Genomic DNA, 14,383 nt, shown 5'->3' with positions numbered 1-14,383 from the left:
TGCTCATCAAGTCACCCCACCAAAGCACCTCATCTAGGTTAGTCTTCACTAAGTCGCCTCACAAAGTGGAATCACCATCTCACCTCACCAAGTGGACTCTCTCACCAAGTTTCCCCCCTAGGTGGACTCCCCTAGGTTGACTCCCCCAAGTCGACTCACTAAGTGGGCTTTCCAAGTCACCACCCCACCAAGAACCTTTGATTATTTTCTACTTTGGAAGGTGAAAAGATCTAGCAATGACTTTAACATAAACCTGCAACAAGATTATCCATCAACACATTTTATCAACATTGGTCAGGATGAAACATAAAATAGGGTTTGAGTTACTTTGTTGGGTTTTGCTCCAACTTACATGAGAGTGCGTCTATTTGAAATCTCATCTTCATTTGCAAGCTTGAAATACCCAAAACTCCCATTGTATCTGTGCTTTCTATAATTATTATAAACTTTGGTATATATAGAAGTGTCATGTAAAGAATGACTTGTCTTGGGCTTAGTGGTGATGTGACCAGGTTGATAAGGATTCAATGGCCATGACTCTACTCTTCTTCCTATTTTTCTCATAGTCTTGAGCACCATCTTCTGATCTACACACCCAATAACTATTATCTTGCGAATGCTCATCTCTATGTCCATAGTTTGTACACCTACAGAGTTTTATGATAGAATTATCAGCTAAAGTTTGAATCAAAAGAAAAGCATAGAAATTTTGGATGAGAGTTGTGCCTTTCAGTTTACAAAGGGCTTTACGAACAATTCTCTCACAGCTCTTGCAATGCAATCTCACCTGCAATTCAACAACCTGCCCACAAAGAAAAATTAAAAAAAATGTCATTTTTCACTAAAATATATCATACAAATGTAATTTACTAATGCAATGTATTAAAGAGATGGTTCTTTCAGTTTATATTCTTATCTACTAAAATATTAATATAGTGGATAAGAATGAGAAACTGATTACCATTTTTCCTATCAAACTAATATGCAATATAATAACCCTAATGTTTGACAAACCTTACTAAGCAATTAGTATTCCTTTACATAAGGAATCATGGTGAGGTAAGGGAAGCGATGAATCTGTGGAAGAGTAAACATGTACAACATATATAGTGAAACAACCTTGAAGGCTATGTTGTTGCCTTCTTACTTGGTAACATTTTCAATTTGGTCAATAAATATATTATCACAACTAATATATTATCACAACTAATATATTATCACTCTTTGGATGTGTTATGGCAAAGTAATGGGACAACATATGGATAACAATGTATGGGACAATATATTGACATGGAACAACATGTCTTTTGAAAACATTTTTCATAACCAAGACAAGAGTGTGATAGAGCTAAGTGATGCAATAATGATGTATGAAGAGGGAAGAATAAAGAATGAAGAAGTGGTAGTAACAAGTTCTGATTTTGCTAACATTCTATTTTCTTTGCAGGAACATGACATTTTCTTGTCTTATGATGATAATTTCTTCAGTTCAACCATGGAGATTCCCAGGGTCCTATCAAATGGGTCATACCAGACAACCCCTCTATTCTACAAACCTCAATGGGTGGTCCACATTGACTATCCAAGCAACTGCTTCCTCAGGAAATTGGCATAACTAATTTTGACATTATGTTTGGGATGTAGTGGCCAATATTAGTGGAAGCTCTAAAGACTGAGATTCACAGTACTAATCATCTCAAAGACACAGTCATCAAATGGAGTGATGATTGCAGCAATCCATGTTGTTCCCAACACACAGCTTGAAGATTCTATTATTATGCAAGTTCATTGGGGATTCCATTTTCTATTAAAGAAGCCTAGTTGGGAAATCTGAAAAGAAACTTAAGTTGTAGAGAGGAGGAAACAAAATTAACTGAGAAAATTGCAATGTCATTGCTCATGTGAATGACTCATATTGTCTTGACAACGATGAACTAGCACCTAGCACCCTTCAAAGTCAGAGTGGATGCCTTTTGTGTAGAGCTATGTGTTGACTGTGCAAGCTTACAATAAAATTTTAAATTTCATCTCACATATTCAAATTTTGATTTCTAATTTAATTTCAATTCAAATTCACTCATATTCTAATTTCATTTTTTAGAACTTAACTTGGTGTGGAATAATAGATCGGAATAACAAAATACACAATAATAGATAGCTATACCCGATTCCTATTCCCGAGGCCAAAAGAGCCCTTATCATTCAAATAGAAAGAGACTAAAGTTAACTAGTGTGAAGAATACTTATCCTCACATCATATCATAGCCCAAGGCTAAGCCAACTCATGTAGGGAACTTTGATTTTACAGTGCCAATAATTTCGTTTACCAAGGCTTACCTATCATTTTGCTATTTGCTGTCCCATCATTTTGTCTAAGAAAAGTTTTGTACTTACTATATTATTATGTTTTGTGGAGACTTCTACAATGGACTTCAAACATTTATAGTATGTGTTTAATATATTTCTCTTTGTAATGCTATTTTTACGGTTTTTTTCCTTGAATGTACAGGGAGTGGAGAATATGTAACAAAGAAAGTTAGAAAATAGGGGTTTTTCTATAGTAGAGTAGAACAATTTGAAAATTTAAAAAGAAATTATCTGTTTCTATAGTAACAGCAAAATAGTCAACTAAAATAGAGGACTATGTTTTTTTTGTATTTGACGTGTAGGGCAGCAGCTCTATTTTGTAAAGATAACTTTGTATCTACTGATTATATGCAATATATAAATTGAAGAGTTGTCTTCAACTCTATTATTTTTCCTCTATCTCTTTCCATCATATAGAAGCTGTTGCTTGACAAAAACTCTCCTTTTGGAATGTAAATTTGTTTCTTGTTGGCATTGTGTCTTATTTTAAGATTTAAATAAGTGTCATTTGATTTTTTGATCATCTATGAGATAAATAGTTTTACCTTCATGCTTTGTCATTGTTATTAAATTGCTATTAGACTCATTGCTGGGAGTATATTGTGCCAAATTACATGACCTTTTCACAGCAATTTAATTTTTCATATGAAATTATGTAGAATCCAAAATGAATTCAATCCCAGTTTTTTAACAAATCTATCTACCAGACCCTGTTACCCAAACTAGAATTGGTGTCTCCAATGAAAGCATTTAAAATGATTAAAATGTTTCAACATAATAACTTACAAAGGACATCCCAATATTTTAGAGTTTTCAATCATTTCAAAAAGAATTTTACCAAATTCATCTCAAAACTAAAACAATGGATTCCAAATGAAAATCATAAATAGAAAATGTAACTTATGAAGTTGTATTGACAAGATGCATCACGTGTTGCTTATAAGTATGACATTGTCCAACAAGATCTATAATCACTTCCTACTTTAGACCCTACATATTGTAGCTATTCCAATTACAAACCTAAGCCTTTTAAAATAGCTTCAATACTACTAATGAATGTATAAGCATATTCATTTTTTTTATGTTCTTGAAAATCATTATGTTGATATTTAATCCAAAAATCTACCCTCATATTATAAAGTACAAAAAGTAAAATATGCTTCCAAATGTTGCAACATATATTAAATGGAAAGCATCTACAAAAGTAGCCCTCAAGAAAAATACCACACAGCTGGCAAAATATGCTCAGGATTGAAGTAGAGACTGAGTAGCATAATAGCTATAAGGAATTCAGTCTTAACATGAAACTTAGTAAATTAGTTGCAAATTTATCTGGCTAACGGATCCCATAGTTTGGGTATGCTACTGTGCCCATGAAGTATTTATCTTTACGGATGTTCCATAAATTTCTCTGACTCAATAATTTCCTCTCATCTATTAGATAAGAGAAATTCATGAGCTTTGGCTTTTGTACGATCTCCATTTCTGCTTAATAACTAACACTATCCATAAGTTCTAATTTGACATTAGAGAAAACCATGTCCTTCTGAATATAAAACAAGGAAAATTCATAGACATTGTGAAAATCCAAATAGTGAATGATTTAATGACACAAAACAATAACAATAGTTGAACGGAATGCGCTTGAGTGATAAATGCACGTGCCCATTTGAGAGACAAGAAAACATATTAAAACTAAATTAAAGACCTACTCCAACATGCTCAAAAATGCTAGGTGGATATGTTTCATGACATAGACAAGAGAGATTCCCCTTCATCAGCCTTGGGCAAGGCTGCAAAATAGATTCCATGCAACCTTAGAACTTATTCACATGCCAAATGAGGCTATTAATCTCTCTGAGAAATTAATGAATGAAAAAGATTCATCTCAATACTGTCAACATATTCACAGGGATATCACAAAATTGTTGTGTTCAATAATTGAAGCAAATAAAAATTTGGTGTATTGTGCAAGTCTAAATAATGCTATCATTTTATATTTATAAAAACACTTATTGGGAAAAATAACGAAGTGTTCTCCCCTTAGATTACTTCCCATTTAACAAACCAAGGAAAATGCAATAGATATATTTATCAACAAAGAAATAACATCAACGAGAGTAACCATGCCATCTCTTAGCATTCTTTGTATTGCCATTGGCACATAAAGAACTGGGCTACACTTCACAATGACAAAACCTTGAACAAAATTCACTGTGGGAAGAAGCAAGTTATGTTTCCTTGGCAGGTGTTAGCTAGCAATCATTTCATATAAGATCTTATAAAAGAATTCCTAAAGCTAACCACATTTGGAAATGAGATAACAACTGATATATATCATTTCAATCACAATTTATTCCTATTTGTGCATAACATTAGTAGGTTAGTGTTATGCCAAGAGAATGGAATTTATGTATCCTCTTGAATCTAACAAAGACAAAGGGCCATTCTTGTCACTCTTTGGAGGTAAACCATAAACTTTGAAGAGACACTATGCCAAAATTATTGGGCACACAAAGGTCAAAAAACATGGCAAATGTATAGGACAAATGGAGTCAACTTTTATGAAAATGATAAATATCTCCCAGCAACAATTGAGAGAGGTTCAAAGCACATGCCTCCTCATACAACTTTAATAGCATTTCTGGACGAGATGTTATCACAGTAGACAAACACTTAGTTGCTGCCCTCCAAACCTTCCAGCTGATATCCTCATCATCACTATATTCATTAAGACTCTCTCGACATCAACAGAATAGTATTCACATATTGGTAATAAAATTCATAATTACATGAAAGTAAAAGACACCATTGTGCAAAAATTATTTTTTCTCAAGCAAATAATTCTCTTAAGCAATTTTAACATACTCATCCTCCTCTCCATTACTCTCTTCTGTATCTTCTTCCATATTATCAATGTAGTTTGGATCATAGCTTATGTAGTCCAGAGCATGTTCCAAAATTGTATCACAATAAACAACCACATCTCTAGCATAACATAGGACAAAACTCTCCAATTCCTGCAAATTGCATCTTTAAGGTGATTATTTATAGATTTTTGAATAATAAGGGTTTTCTATTTGAAAAATGAAATCTGAAGATGCATTTCACAAAACATACATATACTTTCAATATAGATGATATGAACTTTTGATTTCTCTACAACCAAACTCTTTTAACATGTGCAAGCTATATTCTCTTAGCTCCTCATCAACTTTAGATGCACTTTTACAATAGTTAATAAGCAGGGGAACAGTTTCATTTAGATTTAGTCCAAACCTGTACTCAACTACAAGGGGAAAGGACATATATTAGAATAAGACTATAGCTTATATAGCTAAAGGCCATTGATGATACATTGATGAACACATGGACTACAAGATTAAAAAATTGAAACAAAATATAGAATCACATTTTTAAGTAACATAAAATTTCACAAATATTATATTGTTTTTATATTTTCTATATCAGTTACAATATTCAATTATTTTTCAAAAGGCCTTCACTTTTTTAGCTCCTAAAACCATTTTTCCCATAAGAACCAACCATTAACTACCCAAAACAACAATATATTATTAGTAAGTAGGAGATATTTTCCACAACAAGTCAAATTATGATATTGCTATGTAGATTCAACTTTGTAGATTTTAAGTCAAATTCATTGACCCATGTTTCATGAGTAATAGTTCACAAGGACTCATCTCTCATGAGAATGAATGGAACACTTAGCACTTGTTGCAATTAGATGATGCTCACAGGTGGTGGATAAGCTAATATTATAATTTATTAACTATAAACTAACACTATGGATCATAAACAAATAAAAGACTAGTAGACTGAAAATGTGTTCTTAGCAACAATAGTTATCTATTCATTTAATGTGACAAGAATGTATTTAGATCCATACATGAGAATCTCAAAAGAAGTTTAGCCTTCACTGTTTGATTGTCATGGCTATACTAGGATAACTGTGGTACAAGGGGTGAATAGATAAATCTATCCCTACAATTGGGATTGACAATAGCAACAAATAAATAAGCAATATTTGAGAGAGATTTAAACAATATAGATCACCTAGAAGGCTCTTAAGGTTGGTGCTAGATGACAAAATCAAAGGTTTGAAAAGCATAGTTGAATTACTAGTCACAATGGGAAATAGAGGCTTGCTTCCTACCACTTGGAGAGCTAATGTGGATCCAGAATTGTAACATTTCTCGTTCCTATACATGTGACTTTAGATATAACAAAGCCTTAATATTGAATATGAAACTCAATCTTTGCTTCTTTATAGTCAGTTTTGCAATTTATATTGTCAAAGCATTGATGAGAAATATCATTTAGTGTGAATTTGTAATCTGCTCAAGTAATCTAGTTCCAGATGTTTGGTGTAACAGGATCACAATGTACTAGTCATTTGAGTTCTTAGTTTTCAATATTGGAATCAAAGTTACTTTTTAAGATTGAGGATCTGAGGACCAAAGGAACCACATTTTCAAGAGTGGTGGGTCTTTCCTTGGAAAATTTGCTAGGACCAGAACCATGGTGTAACGCACTCATAGAACTTGAATGACTCAATCCTGACACTGAACTTGTCATTGACATTTGTGGGATTTGTGCTCCTCCCATATTTTGCCACTCTTGCTCCCTCATTGCAACAATGTAATCATATGCGCTGACACCCTATTATTGGCATTTCAACCAAAGGAAATAAGCATAAAATACATTCATCAAATAACAGAAGGAATACCAAAAAGTTGAATACAGAAAATATCAATATTTCAAATCAAACTTTTGACAAGATTATCAACCTTTCTTATGAGTAAAAAATGGAAGAAGAAAAGTTTTCCAAGAGGAAGCGTTGCAATCATAGACAAAATAGTGCATGAACCTTGTAAAATGACCCAATTGAAAGGCTGAACACTATGTGATAAAAGGATTGTTTTACATAACTCATTATCACTTCAATGGGAAATATTATAATTCTTATTTGTGCATAAATTTGAAAATGAGAGGAAAAATATGCAAAGATTTTTGCATAACTCACCAAGACAAAAAAAAATGGTTCCAATGAGAAACTACTACCCAACTTAGATACAATCTCCACATCAAAGTGACTCCAATTAAGGAAACATCGCACTATTACAAAGAGTCCAATTGACCACTAAAGTATAAGCTAAAATCCAAGCCCAAGATGTACAACCCATGTACTTGTCAATAATAAGTGAGAGCAAGATGGGCTAAATGATTGCTTTCTATAAGGTAGAACAAAATTTTAGACCTTAAGGTGGGTTTGAACCAAGCAGAAGGAAGGCTCAATCAAAATGCTCTTGGATCTGGAGCATGATGGTTTAAGCACCATGCTATAATTAGCTAAACATTAATGCAAATATGTTGGCTACCTATTCTTAGCTTAGGTGCAATGTATAAGGATCAACATATGGTTGCTATGGCTTACAACTCAAGCTTTAAAGGAATTGGTTTGATTTAGTTCCACTTTCTCTTCCCTAGACTCTGTCATAAGGTGTAGTGGAAAATATGGAGGAAATACCTACCAAGGAAACTCATATTTGTATCATGAAGTAATTATAAAAATCTATATAATAGGGATCATTTTTCTTTTTTATTTTTTATTTTTCATTTTGAATATTTATTGAAGAAAAGAAAAAACCAAGTTTACCAAGAGAAGGGCAGAAATCATCAGGAAAAAAAATTCCTTGTAGTTCCTTCGTCCAATACAATTGTTAATCCACTGCATCAACAAACACTAATTAGTGCAAGGATACTACATTTTAACTTACGTTATATGCATTATCTAAGGTAGAATAGAAGAATAATGTAATTGTACAGAATGAAAATAAAGTCATAAGTTTAGGAAATAGTTGGCCATCCTATACTCGAAAATGATGATCAAAACTGTCAATGCATTTGTCACATACTTGACAGTGCTTGCTATTTTTAAAGATATGAAAAGGTAACAAGTCAATCTAGAACTAAACTCTCAAAATTGTGTCACTCTAAGCTCTCAATTGTTTCCTCTTGATTGATCATCTGATAACTACTGAATGAGAGCTTTGGGATAAGCTATAGCCATCCATCAAAGCATAAAGGATTTTTTCAGACAGTGTAGATGAAGTAGTAGCATTTGCCTTGGGAGACATGCTTACAAAATGGAAGCATAGATAAGTCATGTGAACTATTTGACAGAATGCCTGAATGTAATGTGGTCATCAAAAGTCATGGTTGCTGGATATGCACAAAATAGATATATTGAGAGAATATATTTGTTGGAGTTGCAACTGCCTTGGTAGACATGCATGCAAAATGTGGAATTCTAGATGAATAGTTCAACTGAAGCTTCCCAGAAATTGGCTCTTACAAGCCAGTTGAAGCTTGTAAGTGAAAGCAGCTTTAAGTCAATAAGACTAAATGATATGGGATAAGACAAGAAAATAAACAATGTCTCCTAAAATAGTACCAATAATCCTAAGGAAGCATGTGTTTGTGTCCAAACAGAAAACTTTTGATATTGCCAAAAGTAGTCCATGTACACTCGAATTGTGTCACACTCTAAAACCTTCTATCCAAACGATTCCATGAGTTTGGAATGCTTGGATGCCGGCTTAGAGCTCCCTATCCACGGAGTGCAATAGAGTATATTTCAAGAATAAGAAGGCTCTCAGATGAGCCTTAGAGATACTCTTCTTGCTAGTAAACCATGCAATGGGAGGTTCCAAAGACAAGATGCAAGAATGCAAATGTCCCAAGGAGTTCCTCAAGAATGCAATGCAACTAAAGATTAAACTAGAATGAATATGAAAAGTGCAGCTATTCTAAGCATGGATGAGAGTGTTACTATCCAACTATTAGACTATGTGAGATTAAGCTACATGTAAAAATGAAAGCTAAGCTAAGATGCTATGGTATGAGAGAATGTAGACAAGAAATAGAAGTTCTCCACAAAGCTCCAAAGAAACCTGTTAGAAAACTTGCAGCATAACAATGTTCAAAAGAGGATTGATCCTTTGAGGCGGAAAGCTCTCTCCCTTTTAAAGATGCACGGACGGTGGAGATCAAGATGAAGATGGTGGATGATCAACGGTTGAATTCAAAAATAGGAGTGATCCATGTGCACACACAAGTCAACCAATAGTATATAAGTTGACTTGTCACATAAGACAAAAAGTCTCACAAGCCTTTTCTTTTAATTGTAAAATAGAAAAAGGACTTTATGTGTGCACTTTAAGTGGGTTAGAAGAATGGGGTCTTTTATTTAATTAAAAGGGGACATGTTCTTTTAATCAAATAATGAACTTAGGATAGCATAGTCAAACTATAGGTTATAATCAAATAAATTGATTATTAGCAATTTGGCTTAGGTAAGTGATTAAATTAATTTAGCCAAAATGTTGAAAAGGGGGCTAATAGTCTAGATGACCATTTTTAGGTGATTACATTTGCCCCTCTTTGAATAATGTGTGATCGATCTGGGAACACATTATGTCAAAGAAAATTGAAGCCAAGTAGGCGATGATAGATATAGATGTCTAATTTCGAAGAGTGAAATGTAGAAATAGATAGCAAGTCCTGAATGCACAGCCTAATAGTAGTAGTACTGAACACTAGGAAGAGATGATGTCAGAATTCAAGAAGAATACTAACACTTAGAAAAGCGGATAGAGTGAGATCAAGTAAGAAGATCAAACAAATGCTCCTAAGCAGTGATAGAGTATTTCTGCCCCCTCGGGATCGAAATTGAAATGAGGTAAGGGGATGCAAAAACTGGCTAGAAATGAAAAAATTAAAATATAGCAATGTCCAAGATGACAGATAGATGATTAGAACCCAAGAATGACTATATAAAAAAATTGATAAAATGCCCCAGTTTGACTAGAGTTGACCTTGAAGGATATAGCATAAAAATAACGTCAAAATGAGTAGAAAGGTGATTTCAGACATGAAATAGTGAATTTAAGTAGATATTAAGTATGGAAATGATGAAGACATGAAGAAATGAAGATGCCCCAGTGATGATTCAAAGATTAGACCTCAAAAGGTCAGCTAACTACTTAGAAGAAAGTAGAATTTTTAAAAGACAATTTTGACCATCAAGATGAACTTGAATTTGGATTTCGATCCCGAAAATGAATCTAGGATGTCAAAATTATTTAAGAGGTCAAAACTTTATATAATGTGATGACAAGATAGAAAAGAGATGAAGCGAAAGATTAAGAAGGTGAAAAGACATGAACAAGAAGAAAGTAAAGAAATATATGAAAGGAGTTAGCTGATATGTCTGTGAAAAGATGAAGAGAGAGCTCTCCCCATATGCAAGAATGCAAGACTAAGCTAGAAAATGAACCTAAAATGCAAAGGGGTTTACCAGCAAGAAGTGCATAACATTTAGACTCTTAATTTCATCATTGAGCATTTATTAGGGACATCATGAGATCATACAACCATCACTAGTATAACTATGAGGATATGAATATGATCGATATTAGATAGGTATGTGGAAATCCAATCTAAGCATCAGAGACATGTAAGTCAAGATAACTACGTGATTAGATTCCCTAAGTTTAATTTAGCAAGATTACACCTATATCAAGGCATAAGCGCGAGGATAAACCCTGAGTCCGGTCTTGCAAAACAGTCAAGGATGATACTTTTATAAGTCAAAGTGTTGAATAGGACAAGCACGAATGCTTACAACACTATAGACAAACAAAGTATACCCACAAGCAGAAATCAAGAAGACATGCCCCATGCCCCCAGTCTTCTAGTCAATGCCATCCTCGAAAGACTATTAGGGAGGGAACACATGGCAAAGAAATCATCATAGATAGCACACAAAGTAGATAAAGATTAGCATAGCTCAGTTATTTAAGTGTTAAAGTGCGTGTGTGTAAGTCACTTGGCCATTTCTTCTAGACTTGATTCTGATAGTGAGAAATATCGTGACATCGGAGACCGTAGGTAAACTATTTGTAAAGTGTTGAAAAACACTTGATGTCAATGTGGGGGAAGTGTTGAGAAACACTATTTTGTGAGTTGTCAAAGAAACCCTAATGCACAAGAATACTTCAATAGGCTAAGTAGCTATGCCCCAAGATGAGGACAAGAAACAATTCCAAGCTAGGAAATGTGTAGAGAAGTGGATGATTGAGATTGATAGACATAGGTGCAAGGGTTTCAAGTAGCGCCTGTTTCCAGGTTTTCACCACTTTGACAGATTTTTTTAGGATTTTTTTCAATTTTTTGAATTTTTCAATTTTTTTGGTGATACATCAAAGTTCCTATTGCTAGGTTTTCACTAAGATGATCATTTTTTCAGGACATTTTCTAATTTTTAGGATTTTTTCAGGACATTTTCTAATTTTTAGGATTTTTTCAGCATCATATATGATTTTTTGAAATTTTTAGAAGGTTTTAGAGATCACTAGTTCTTAAGCAAGATCACATCATTTTCTCCCAATGTCTAGCAAGGTATAGGACATGATGGAGGAGAAAGTTGGTAGATAGCCAAAGATGGATAAGAAAGGAGTATGAAGCAAGTGAAAGTGATCCTCAAGGACACACTCCTCAAGAGTACCCAAGCTAGGGAAAGATAGCCATATAAAGTAGGTTTTGGATAAGCAATAGAAGAAATGAGCAAGATAGCATGTAGGATAAGCGCTAAAGCCAACAAGTGTGATAGCATATAAGATAAGCGATGGAAGCCAATGAGTAAGATAGCATGAAAGTGTGTAGTCCAAAAGAGTAGCCATGTCAAGAGACCTATGAGAACCATGTTTCATCTATTATGATCAAGACCAAGGGGTCAACTAGATAGGATAGCAATGGGATAGAGCAATAAAGATAAAGCTCAAGATAGAGGCTATGAGTGAATGGGAGAGCACAATAGAAAATCTGGTGGATAAGATAGCCAATATGCAAAGATAGCTCAACATTGTGAAGATCAAAGAGAGAAGAGGGGATAGATGGATGGTGGAAGAATTACACATGATGCCTGTTTGCCAGGTTTTCATCATGGTACTTATCCAAGGTACCACAAGATGTAGTTTTCACCATAGGATAAATTTATTTCTCTTTAATTTTGCTACCAAGGTTCCACAAGAAGTGGTTTTCACCAAGGCACATTTTCATTTTTTTCATTTTTTTTTTCTTCTTCTTCTTTTTTTTTTTTTTTTTTGGATTTTTAGAAAGAGCTCAAGCTATTTGAATGTTGATAATGCTCCTATAGAAAAGATAAGTCATGATAAGCCAAGACCATAGAGAGGTATGCTCAAAGATGTTGATAGGGTGATGAAAGAGAAATGGTAGTAGGAAGAGTATATGAAGGATAATAGTTCATGTATAGAAAGGAGGTGTAAGCTTTAGAGGATTTCATGTGGGTAGCTAAAATATTGGACAAGATCAACATTGACACACACCTTGAAGGGTATTGGAACAATGGAGGAATCATGGATGAAATAGCTTGAGATTTAGATGTATGAGGTGGTAGAAAAGATTTGGAAAAAAGTGGAGTGGAAGGCTTTGGAATATTTTTAGGAAGATTTTTTGAAGAAGATGGAATGGAAGCCTTTGGAAGCTTGAATGTCAACTTTGAAGTATTTTCAATATTCAAGTCTTTTAAAAGAGACTTGGGAATCCACATAGCTTTAAATTTTCCTCGTTCTTTGGGTGCTTGAGATTGCATTTCTTCAATGATGGATTTAGGAACCCACATTTGCTTTGATTTAGCTTTGTTAATAGTGGACCTTTGTAGTCTCTTTTGTGCATTTTCCTTCTTAGCATTCACATGTCAATTAGATGGGACATAGAAATCTTCATTTTTCAATGGATTCTTATGTTTATTCTCACTTCCAAAGGACTTGGGATTTGTGGATGAATAAGGATGATATGACTGGTTTAGATGTATAGATGGGTGAAAAGTCATCAAGGATGAGTGTCTTTGTTGATCTTCAGGTATGATGGGAGAGCTAGGGAATGAGCTAGGAGTGAATGTAGGAGATGGAGGAACATAAGGCCCCAATATGGATGGAAGGTTTGAATGCTTTAGCTTAGATGGATAAGGACCAAGGATAGATTTAGAAGATGCAAAGGGATAGTGGGAAGGGATATCAACATCTTTAGAATGAGCAACATGGTCAAAGCCATCAATAGACTCATGAGTCCCTTTGATAGGAACAACATTTTTAATAGTATCACTTGAAGCTTGAGCACAATTTTGAAGTGGATATGGAGAAGTAGAACATGAGAGAACACTTTGATCTTGACAAGTAGCTTTGGATAGCATAGGAAGAGAACTTTTCTCATAATTTTTAGTAAGCTCAAGGGAGATAATGGAAGTGGTATCTTCATTATACTTGGGGGATGGAAAAGACATAGGATATGGAGGGGTGAAATTTTGAAGATGAAAGGGTGCTTGATCTTGATCTTTCTTGACATTTATAGCTTTTTCTTTTTGAGAGTCCTCTTGACATGGAGCCACTTCTAAGGACAAGGGAGAATGAAGAGTGAATGGAGTAGTGCATGGATTAGGCATAGTAGTGCATGAAGGTTGAGGATATTTATGATTAGTAGCATGGAAAAGGTTTGCAGCCAAGTGAAGGTTAGCTTGAGTTTCTTTTAGAGGTAGCCCTTGAGGGTACGCATATTGAATATGGAAAGCACTAGGTTTTTTGTTTGATGGAGGCATGTTGGAAAGATTTGAAGTGTTGGGAGATGCACGAGTGTTGGAAGAAGTGGAGGTATCAAGGAAACCATCACTAGACATAGGTTCATTAATATGATCTTTCTCAAGAAAAGTATCCTTAGCACATGAGTCACTAGAGGTTCCAAGATCAACAATCTCATCATCAATGAGATCTTGGATTTTATGTTTCAGCTCTATACAATCAAAAGTAGCATGGTCATTAGATTTATGATAGGCACAATAGGTATCCAAGAATGGATTTCCATATGAGCTAGACTTAGGTAACATGATGATCTTATTGCCAAGAAGTTTTTGCAAAGT

General features: G+C 34.2%; 1 protein-coding gene across 1 annotated transcript in view; it reads right to left on the bottom strand.

The window, feature by feature from the left end:
• Positions 1 to 201: 201 nt before the first annotated feature.
• Positions 202 to 14,383, bottom strand: part of LOC149578281 (heavy metal-associated isoprenylated plant protein 45-like) — a 39,867-nt gene continuing 25,685 nt past the window's right edge. Inside the window, exons 5-7 of the mRNA XM_089799906.1 lie at positions 727 to 802; positions 353 to 647; positions 202 to 253 (exon numbers count right to left, since the gene is read on the bottom strand). Of these exons, the coding sequence (XP_089656032.1) occupies positions 202 to 253; positions 353 to 647; positions 727 to 802 (423 nt within the window). The remainder of the gene's footprint in view (positions 254 to 352; positions 648 to 726; positions 803 to 14,383) is intronic.

The sequence above is a fragment of the Cupressus sempervirens genome, chromosome 1 (genome assembly GCF_028749045.1).
Source record: "Cupressus sempervirens isolate cs-2001-9-10 chromosome 1, ASM2874904v1, whole genome shotgun sequence".
NCBI classification, from domain to species: Eukaryota; Viridiplantae; Streptophyta; class Pinopsida; order Cupressales; family Cupressaceae; genus Cupressus; species Cupressus sempervirens.
The sequence above is the reverse complement of the archived record's forward strand: the minus strand, read 5'-3'. Positions and strand labels throughout refer to the sequence as shown.